This window comes from Hemiscyllium ocellatum, chromosome 45 (assembly GCF_020745735.1).
Source record: "Hemiscyllium ocellatum isolate sHemOce1 chromosome 45, sHemOce1.pat.X.cur, whole genome shotgun sequence".
Taxonomy (NCBI): domain Eukaryota; kingdom Metazoa; phylum Chordata; class Chondrichthyes; order Orectolobiformes; family Hemiscylliidae; genus Hemiscyllium; species Hemiscyllium ocellatum.
The window spans coordinates 4915958-4926448 of NC_083445.1; the positions used below are offsets into that span (position 1 = coordinate 4915958).

Genomic DNA, 10491 nt, shown 5'->3' on the forward strand with positions numbered 1-10491 from the left:
AGAAGAGTAATTCCAACAAGCTTGTCAAGTACAGGGACCAATAGCAGGAACAGACCATTCAGCCCCTCAAACAGGTTCCAACCTTCAATTTCGATCGATAAGACAAGATATGGGGGCCGCATAAGGCCACTTGGCTCACTGGACCAGCTCTGCCTTTCAGTCATGTCTGATGTTTGTCTCAGTCCCATTCTCCCACCCTCCTCATCCCCTTACTAATCAAAAACCTCACTATCTCAGTCTCAGAGACTCTCAGTGGCTGGGTCTCGACAGCTTTCTGTCGCTGATCCACAGCTTAGCAAGTACACCTTTTGTCCCCCCAGCTCCCTTTAGCATGTTTTGTTGATAAGATTCTACCCATCACCAGCTTTCCATGTAACCAATGTCCATTGCTGTGTGCAAAAGAAGGTTTTAATGTTCTCTTGCCCCTTGAGAGGTGTTTCTTAACTTCCCTCCTGAAAACTCTGGCTTTCATTGTCGATTCCCATCTTGCTGTTCAAAACTGCCTGACCACTGGGAATAGTTTCTGTCTTATCTCCTTCCCTTCATATCTTGCACATTTCAACTGAATCAGCGTTCCAAGGGGTGTAACTGTATTCTCTTTCGGAGTCCCATTCCCTGTCTCATGAACCAGGTGGATCAGGATGTAAAATCAAGATCAAATGTTGTCTTTTTTAAGTGGGGTGTGGGTATCACGAGCCAGCCCAGCATTTATTGCCCATTCCAGAGGGCAGTTCGGAGTCAGCCACATTGTTGTTGGCCTGGAGTCACATGTAGGCCAGACCGAGTAAGGATGGCAATTTCCATCCCTCGAGGACGTTAGAGTACCAGATGGCTTTTTCCAAAGATTGACAATGGCTTTATGGTCATCATTAGACCCTTAATTTTGGATTTTTTTTTATTGAATTCCAATTCGACTGGCTACCAGAGCAGGATTGGAACCTGGGTCTCCAGAACATTAACTGAGTTTCAGAATGAATAATCCAGCGATAATACCACGAGCACATTGTCTCCCCTATGTCTGGTCTATAATTGGTCATGAGTAAAATTGAGAAGTCAAACAAAATCGAATGCAGGGTCAGGAGGTGTGTTCTGAAGGTGATGTAAGGGGATTAGTGGCATATTTCCATTGAATTATTGGGTCAAAGGGTTCACTGAAGAATGTCGCCCAATAGGATGTTGCAATATCAGGATAGGGGACTGAGTATCTAGCTGGCTACTGTGTAGTTTGGAAAATGACCAAAGGGGTGTGTTTTTTTCTGTCATGTGTATGTGTTTGTGTGTGTATGTGTCTGTGTGTGTGTCTGTGTACAAGTGCATGTGTGCGTGTGTCTGTGTGTGTGTCTGCATGTGTCTGTGTGTGTACGTGTGCTTGTGTGCACGTGTACATGCATGTAAGTGTTTGTGTGTCTGTGTGCGCACGCTTGTGTCTGTGTATGTGTGCGTGTGTGCTTGCATGTACGTGCATGTGTGTCTGTGCTTGTTTTTGTGTGTCTACGTGTGCGCTTGTGTGTGTGTGCACGTGCACTTGTGTGTCTCTGCGTGCTTGTGTGTGTCTGTGTGCGCGCTTGTGTGCGTGTGTGTGTGCGTGTGTGTGCGTGTGTGTGTGTGCGTGTATGTGCGTGTGTGCAGGTGCGTGTGCGTCTGTGCGTGTGTTTGCATGTGTGTGTGCATGTGTGTCTATGTGCACGCTTGTGTGTGTGCGCGCGTGTGTGTACGGGTGTGTGTGTGTGCATGTGTGTGCGTGTGTGTGCATGCATGTATGTGTGCGTGTGCATGCGCTTATGTGTGTGCGCGCGCATGCGTGTGCGCATGTGTGTCTGTGTGCATGCTTGTATGTGTGTCTGTATTCGCATTTGTGTGTGCGCGTGTGTGCATGTGCATGTGTTCATGTGTGTGTGTGCGTGTGTGCGTGTGTGTGTGCGTGCATGTGTGCGTGCGTGTTTCTGTGTGTGCGTATGTGTGTGCATGTGTGCGTGTGTGTATGTGTGTGTCTGTGTGCGTGTATCTGTGCGTGTATCTGTGTCTGTGTGTGTGTCTGTATGCATCTGTGTCTGTGTCTGTGTGTGTGTGTCTGTGTGTGCGTGTATTTGTGTGAGTCTGTGTCTATGTGTGTGTCTGTGTCTGTATGTGTGTGTGTCTGTGTGCGTGTGTGTGCGTGTGTGTGCGTGCATGTGTGCGTGTATCTGTGTGTGCGTATGTGTGTGTGCATGTGTGCGTGCATGTATGTGTGTGTCTGTGTGCGTGTATCTGTGTGTGCGTGTGTGCATCTGTGTGTGTATGTGTGTGTGCGCGTGTATCTGTGTCTGTGTGTGTGTCTGTGTGTGTGTGTCTATGTCTGTATGCGTCTGTGTGTGTGTGTGTGTGTGTGTATCTGTGTGTGTCTGTGTCTGTGTGTGCCTGTGTCTATGTGTGTGTGTGTCTGTATCTGTGTGTGTGTGTGTGTGTGTCTGTGTGTCTCCACCCATATCAGCCCTTTTCCCTGTGGGAGGGTTCAGGGTGGATCCCAGATGAAGATGTTGCCAGTACGTTGCACAGTCCTTACACACGCTACCTTTCCTTCCAGTGAGTATTGCCGGGACGACAAGCCGGTCTATGTAGCTCCCAAGAATGTCCAAACAGTGAGTGCATCATTACTAAGCCTGAACAAGTGTGCACAGGAGGAGCAGCAGCATGTGAAGAGTAATGGCAAACAAGACAAGGGAATGTCTGTGGTGAAACGGACCCAGAGTGCACCAGCTCGCAAACGACCCAACATCTCCCGGCAACACTCAACGCTGGAAACGGTATCCAAAGTGCAAGGGCATGCCAAGGAAGACATACTCACAAACCTGCCGGACAGATCTTACTCTACCCTGACCAAGACTCCCCTCTCTGTTACCCAGTCCCTAAAGTCATCGCACACCTGCCCACAGAGCAATCCACGCCTCAGGATACAGGTAATGGTCTTGTTCCTCAGAGGCTATCTCTGAATGCTACCCTGTGCACGTCGATGCCACTGAGTTTATGCTGAAACACTAGGAAGATGTAACAGATCCCCAAACTCCTGTAAAGAGGGACGCAGGAGCACTATACCCCAGATGGGGGTGGGAGGAGGGGGTATATTTCTAGTGAAGTACATTTGCTAACCAAGGATGCAGTATTAAACTTGCACGGGACCATGGTTAGATCATAGCATCATAGAGTTTATAACAATGTGGTAAAAGGCCCTTCGGCCCATTGATTTTATACTGGTCATCAAGTGTCTATCAACCTTAATCCCATCTGCCAGCATTTGGCCTGTCTCCATGACTTCCTGTGGTGCCCGTTTCAAGAAATTCCAAATGTCTTGAGGGTTCCTGACATTGCTTTTAATGTGTGAGTTCCAGCTCCCCACCACCCTCTGAGCGAAAAATCTTTTCCTCAACCTCTCCCCCAAAACTTCCTGCCCCTGCCCTTCACACCACAACTCCCGGTCATTGAACCCTCGAAAGGGAAGAGGTGTCTCCCAATCTACTCTGCCTGTGACCCTCAGAACTGTGGACACCTCAATCAGGTTCCCCACCCACTCCCTCCACTATAGGGAAACCAGCCCTGACCCTACCTGGTCTCTCTCCATCACTGAGTCGCTCCCTGGCAGAACTGCAGCATTGTGCACTGCCCTGATCTCCCAGGTCATACCAAGAATGTAGAGGCTTCAAACAATACTCAACATCAGATGGTGGGACAAAGGCACAACAGAGAGGCTGTGACGGTCGGGAAAGACCAAACGGGACGGTGAGGAGGAATGGGTTGATAGAGGTCTTCATAGCCATGAGGCATTTGGAAGAGAACAAAAGTGCGGCCTTCTAAATCTACAATTAATAGCAACCAATGGAACGTCTCCATGTGTCAATCCAGAATGGAGCCATTGGCTCACTCTTTGTCCATTGGCTAGAGTCAAGTCTAACATACCAATGTCTGAGGCTAAACAAACCTTCCTATTGGTTGATGCAAATTTTCGGCCTTTATTGTCCGAATTGACCTCATGCTGTGTACTCTCTTGCCCACCCATTGCCCCCCCCACCCCCTCCAACCTCACTCCTGGGTTTGGTTTTGAGCAGATCGGGAGAATTGTTAATGCATGTGTCTGAATAGCCAACTCTCTGTGTCTGTGACAGGGTCATAACCCGCGCCTGATGCCCGTTGACTCATTCAGAAAATCCCAAGTCCCATGGGAGCGCATCTCTGGACACGAGGAGTGGTCCTGTCAGACAGAGGGAGGAAGACAAGACTTCAAGCCCTTTGAGAAGGTAATCAGGCTGGAAACCGACATTTGGTTTTGATGAGCTACCTACCTTTGATTGGCTCCTACCTTTACCACTGGGCTGGTTTCAGGGCTGATCAAAGTCAAGCACTTTGGGGATTCCTGAGGTTGTGAAAGGCACTATATCAATTCAAGAGTTCCTTGCCAGAATGCATTGGCTACCCTCCAGCTAGCTCCATCAAGTGTCCATCCTGACATGCAGTGATCTGTAGTTCTTTCAGACATCCAGCTGATTTCTATGTTTTGTTCACCCGAGGCTGGGGATCAGTGGAGAGTAGTCTGGAGCTGAGGGGTGTGAGAGCAGAGCACACCTTCTCACTGTTCCATGGCTTGGCCTAGGATCTTTCCCAATTTTGGCCGTGTTAGACCCACTCACCTTCTGTGTCCACATCGAGGGATCCGCAGCTTCTAGCTCAGAGATAGTGACGTTACCCGCAGTGCTGTAGACCTGCCCCATCCTGGCTCTAATACTGTGTGGTTAGCGTTTCCATGGATAGGGGAGGAATGGGCAGTGGCATTAGAGTTGGCAGTAGTCAGCTTTGATTCAATCCTTCAACATTCTCCAGTCCAGGTTTGATGTCTCTCTCTCTCTCCCAGAATTCCCAGCTGGCCTAGAAATGCAAAATGTTCAAATCCCTGTCGAGAAGCTAATAACATCTCCCCTTGTTCCCTCCCTCCCATCCCCTTCCCCAGCATGAGCAAGACATTTCACACCTCCAGGAAAACGTGCAGACCATCAACGAGGAACTGAAGCAGTTTCAGAGCCGCATTGATGAGCACGTTCAGAGAGTCCTCCAGGAGAACGAGGAGAGGCAGAAAAACCAACTGGAAGAAAAAGACAAACAAATTAAGGACCTGAGCACCAGGTAAGGGCGGGTTAGTACTTAAAAAGCTCATTGTCCAACTCAGTTGACATTGTCCAGGACGTTAGTGAGGCCTCCTCTGGAGTACTGTGTCCAGTCCTGGAATGATATTATCGAGCTGGAGAGAGCTCAGAAGAGATTTACCAGGATGTTGGCGGGTATGGAGGGTTTGAGTTATTAGGAGAGACTGGTCAGGCTGGGACCTTTGTCCCTGGAGCGTCGGAGGCTGACAGGTGACCTTGTAGAAGTTCGTAACATCATGACAGGTTTAGATACGGTGAAGGGCAGGTATCTTTTCCCTACGGTGGGGGAGTTCAAGACTAGAGGGCATCAAGATGAAAGGAGAGAGATTGGAAAAGGACATGACAAGCAATTATTTTACACAGAGAGTGGTTTGCGTGGGGAATGAGCATTCCTGATGAAGAGCTAATGCCTGAAACGTCAACTCTCCTGGTCCTTGGACGCTGCCTGACCTGCTGTGCTTTTCCAGTACCACACTCACGACTCTGATCTCCAGTGTCTGCAGCTCTCACTTTCTCCTACTTTAAAAGCAGTCAGTTCTAGAATGTGATGGTTGCGTTCTTGTGTATCCCCGAGTTATAGAAAAATCACGGTTGAGAAACAGCGCTTAAAGTGTTGATGCTGTAATTGTGTTACAGCCAGCACACATTTTAAAGATTTCCGTTTTAGAAACAGCGACCCCCAATGCATCAATCTCATTACAGTGAATGTCCATTGAGGATATGTGCGTCAATCTCTGAAAGTTGCCACCCAGGTAAATAGTGCTGTGAAGAAGGCATATGGTGTACTGGGCTTTATTGGGAGAGGAATTGAGTTCCGGAGTCCTGAGGTCATGTTGCAGTTGTATAAGACTCTGGTGCGGCCACATCTGGCGTATTGTGTGCAGTTTTGGTCGCCATACTATAGGAAGGATGTGGAGGCACAGGAACGGGTGCAGAGGAGGTTTACCAGGACGTTGCCTGGTATGGTAGGAAGATCGTATGAGGAAAGGCTGAGGCACTTGGGGCTGTTCTCATTGGAGATAAGGAGGTTTAGGGTTGACTTGATAGAGGTGTACAAGATGATTAGGGGTTTAGATAGGGTTGACCATGAGAACCTTTTTCCACCTTTGGGGTCAGCTATTACGAGGGGGCATAGCTTTAAATTAAGGGGTGGTAGGTATAGGACAGATGTTAGGGGTAGATTCTTTACTCAGCGAGTCGTGAGTTCATGGAATGCCCTGCCAGTAACAGTGGTGGACTCTCCCTCTTTATGGGCATTTAAACGGGCATTGGATAGACATATGGAGGATAGTGGGCTAGTGTAGGTTAGGTGGGCTTGGGTCGGCGCAACATCGAGGGCCGAAGGGCCTGTACTGCGTTGTATTTTTCTATGTTCTATGTTCTATGTTCTATAGCTTGGCAATCTGTACTGCCAAACTCTGTGTTCTGTTCCTCAGATTACTCCCTCGCCTTTATTTTCACTCTCACTCTCGACCTTTCTCTCCTATTTCCATTCACCCGCCATTACATGTGTTCTCATTGTCCTGACCTGACCCTGATGTGAAAATGTTCCCCAAATGTTCCAGATTGGAAGCAGTTGAAGAGGAGAGGAAGAAGGACATTGAAAGGTTCGAGGTTGCTGCTCAGAACCAGCAGAAGATTGAGTCTTTGGTGAGTATTATCTGCCAAACTGTTCTTTGTGAGCTTGCCCACTTTTTGGAGTGCTCTAATGTAATCCCAAAATCCAGCATAGCCCTGCTTTCAGGTGAGCTCCATATCTCATCGCTCCTCCCCTGTCTGAAACCATTCCTCCTTGCTCCCCCTTTAGGTTTCTAACCAATCCATTACAACTGGTGACCTCTGGTTATCAGAGGAACCAGTTTCTCACCTCCCCCCCCCCCCCCCCCCCCCACACCCGGCCCCATTTCCCGGTCACCTCTGTTAGATTTCGCCTTAACCCCCTCTGCTCCTGGGAGAACCATCACATTTTTCCCAATCTCTGCACATATCCGGATTCCTACATCCCTGGGCTGCTGGACCCTCTCCGTCCCCTCTCCAGTGCCTTGACAATCTTCTTAGTCGCTTGTTTTTCTTGCTCAGTGTCCCTATTCCTAACTGCCCTTCCCCCTCATACACATAACCATTTCATATCTCTCCTATCTCCTGTTGTTCCACACATAAACTATCTCGTTGATCTTTAAGAGGCCCTATTCTCTCTCCATGGATTATCTTTAGCTCTTAATGTACTTATAGAATCTCTTTGGATTATGTTTAACCTTACCTGCCATCGTTATTTCATGGTGGAACAGTGGTTAGCACTGCTCCCTCACAGCACCAGGGTCCAAGGTTCAATTCCCGCCTTGGACAACTGACTGTGTGGAGTTTGTACATTCTCCTCGTGTCTGCGTGGGTTTCCTCTGGGTGCTCCGGTTGCCTCCCACAGTCCAAAGATGCGCAGGTTAGGGTGAATTGGCCATGCTAAATTGCCCGTAGTGTTAGGGAAATGGGTCTGGGTGGGTTACCCCCCCTAGAGGGCTGGTTGGGCCGAAGGGCCTGCTTCCACACTGTAGGCAATCTAATCTAAACCTCCTGATTACCTATTTAGGAATGCCCCTACACCTTTTTAGGAGATTTGCCTGATCCCAGGTGTCTACAGCTTGGATTACAGAGCTCACCCTGCTAGAGGAAGAATGTTATTACATTGGAGAGGGTTCAGAAAAGATTGACCTGGATGTTGCCTGGAATGGAGGGTTTGAGTTATAGGGAAAGGCTGGGATTGTTTCACTGGTGTGTAGGAGTGTGAGGGGTGACCTTACAGAGGCGTATAAAATCGTGAGGGGCATGGGTAAGGTGAATAGCAAAGGTCTTTTCTCTAGGGTGGATGCGTTCAAACCTTAGGGGGTATATTTTTAAGGTGAGAGGAGAAAGACTTAAAAGGGACCTGGGAGGTAACATTTTCACCCTGAGGGTGGTTTGTGTGTGGAATGAACTGCCAGAGGAAGTGGTAGATGCAGGTACAGTTACAATGTTTAAAGGACACTTGGGAAAAGTTTAGAGGGATATGGGCCAAATACAGGGAAGTGGGACGAGTTTAGTTTGGGAAACTTAATTAGCGTGGATGAGTTGGACTGAAGGGTCTGTTTCTGTGCTATATGATTCTACAAGCTCCCTGGTCACTCCACCTTTGACAAAGTAGACCGGAGACTCCTCCTCAACTTTTAGATTCTGCTACTCCTCCATTTTATTTCTTACAACGTCTACACTTACTCCATTACACTGAATCTACCCTGTGCCTGCCTTTTTCTGCTAATGTCATAGAGTCCCTACAGTGCAGAAGCAGGCCATTCAACCCATCGAATCCACACTGACCTTCTAAAGAGCTTCCCTCCCTCCCTATAACCTTGCATTTCCCAAAAATAATCCGCGTAACTTGCAATCCCTGGACACTATGGACAATTTAGCATGGCCAATCCACCCTATTATGCACATAGAACATAGAACATAGAACAGTACAGCACAGAGCAGGCCCTTCAGCCCACGATGTTGCCCACCACTGACCCTCAAATTTCTGTGACCATATGCATGTCCAGGAGCCTCTCAAATGTCCCCAATGACCCTGCCTCCACAACTGCTGCTGGCAACGCATTCCATGCTCTCACAACTCTCTGTGATCCCCTCTATTCTTTCCTCCAAACTGCTTGAAACTATAACCCCTCGTGTTAGCCATTTCTGCCCTGGGAAATAGTCCCTGGCTATCGACTCTATCTATGCCTCTCATTGTCTTGTATATCTCAATTAGGTCCCCTCTCCTCCTTCTTTTCTCCAATGAGAAAAGTCCGAGCCCAGTCAACCTCTCCTCATAAAATAAGCCCTCCAGTCTAGGTAGCATCCTGGTAAACCTCCTCTGAACCCTCTCCAAAGCATCCACATCTTTGGACTGTGGGAGGAGAATGTGCAAACTCCACACAGACAGTGACCCAAGGGTCGAATCGAACTCAGTGCTAACCACTGAGCCACCATGCCACCCATGTGACTAGCATCACCTTTATATCTATTCTTAGTCTAACCAGTATCTCAACTGCTCGTCCCTTGGGGAAAGGGCTGAAGAAGGAAACTAAGTGAAAGGGTTGGTACAGTATTGAGGCTTTTTTGGAAATTGGCAGATACGATATTGTGGGGATAACTGAGATGTGGCTTCAAGTGGACAGGGCCGGGGAAATGTATATTCAAGGCTATACGTGCTATCGTAAGGACAGACTGACGGGCAGAGGGGGTGGGGTGGCCATGTTGGTAAGGGATGATATTCAGTCCCTTGTGCGGGTGGACCTAGAATCAGGGGATGTAGAGTCAGTGTGGATAGAGCTGTGAAATACTAAGGGTAAAAAGACCCTCTTGGGAGTTATCTACAGGCCCCCAAACAGTAGTCTGGATGTCGGATGTAAGTTGAATCAGGAGCTGAAATTGGCCTGTCGCAAAGATGTTACTACAGTTGTTATGGGGGATTTCAACATGCAGGTAGACTGGGAGAATCAGGATGGTATTGGACCTCAAGAAAGAGACTTTGTGGAGTGCCTCCGAGATGGATTCTTAGAGCAGCTGGTGCTGGAGCAGACCAGGGAGAAGGCAATTCTGGATCTGGTATTGTGTAATGAACCAGAATTGATCAGGGACCTCGAAGTGAAGGAGCCATTGGGAAGTAGTGACCATAATACAATAAGCTTCAATCTGCAATTTGAGAGGGAGAGGGTACACTCGGAAGTGACAATATTTCTGTTGAATAAAGGGAACTACGGAGCTATGAGGGAGGAGCTGGCCAAAGTTCAATGGTGCAATACCTTAGCAGGGATGACAGTGGAGGAACAATGGCGGATATTTCTGGGTATAATGCGGAAGATGCAGGATCAGTTCATTCCAAAAAAGAAGAAAGATCCTAGGAGGAGGCATGGGTGGCCGTGGCTGATGAGGGAAGTTAAGAAAAATATAAAGTTAAAAGAGAAAAAGTATAACATAGCAAAGATAAGTGGGAAAACGGGGGACTGGGAAGCTTTTAAAGAACAACAGAGGATTACTAAGAAGGAAATACGCAGAGAAAAAATGAGGTACGAAGGTAAACTGGCCAATAATATAAGGGAGGATAGTAAAAGCTTTTTGAGATATGTGAAAGGCAAAGAAATGTTTAAGACTAAAATTGGGTCCTTGAAGACAGAAACAGAGGAATATATTACGGGGAACAAAGAAATGGCAGAAGAATTGAATTGGTACTTCAGATCTGTGTTCACTGGGGAAGACACAAGCAATCTCCCTGAGGTAACAGTGGCTGAAGGACCTGAACTGAAGGGAATTT

At 47.9% G+C, this 10491-nt stretch overlaps 1 protein-coding gene across 3 annotated transcripts in view; it reads left to right on the plus strand.

Annotated features, from left to right (window-relative positions):
• Positions 1-10491, plus strand: part of LOC132835941 (ras GTPase-activating protein nGAP-like) — a 102523-nt gene that overhangs the window by 87389 nt on the left and 4643 nt on the right. For all 3 annotated transcript variants that reach the window (XM_060855070.1, XM_060855071.1, XM_060855072.1), the window contains 4 exons: positions 2564-2936; positions 4137-4268; positions 4976-5148; positions 6734-6818. In XM_060855070.1, the coding sequence (XP_060711053.1) occupies positions 2564-2936; positions 4137-4268; positions 4976-5148; positions 6734-6818 (763 nt within the window). The remainder of the gene's footprint in view (positions 1-2563; positions 2937-4136; positions 4269-4975; positions 5149-6733; positions 6819-10491) is intronic.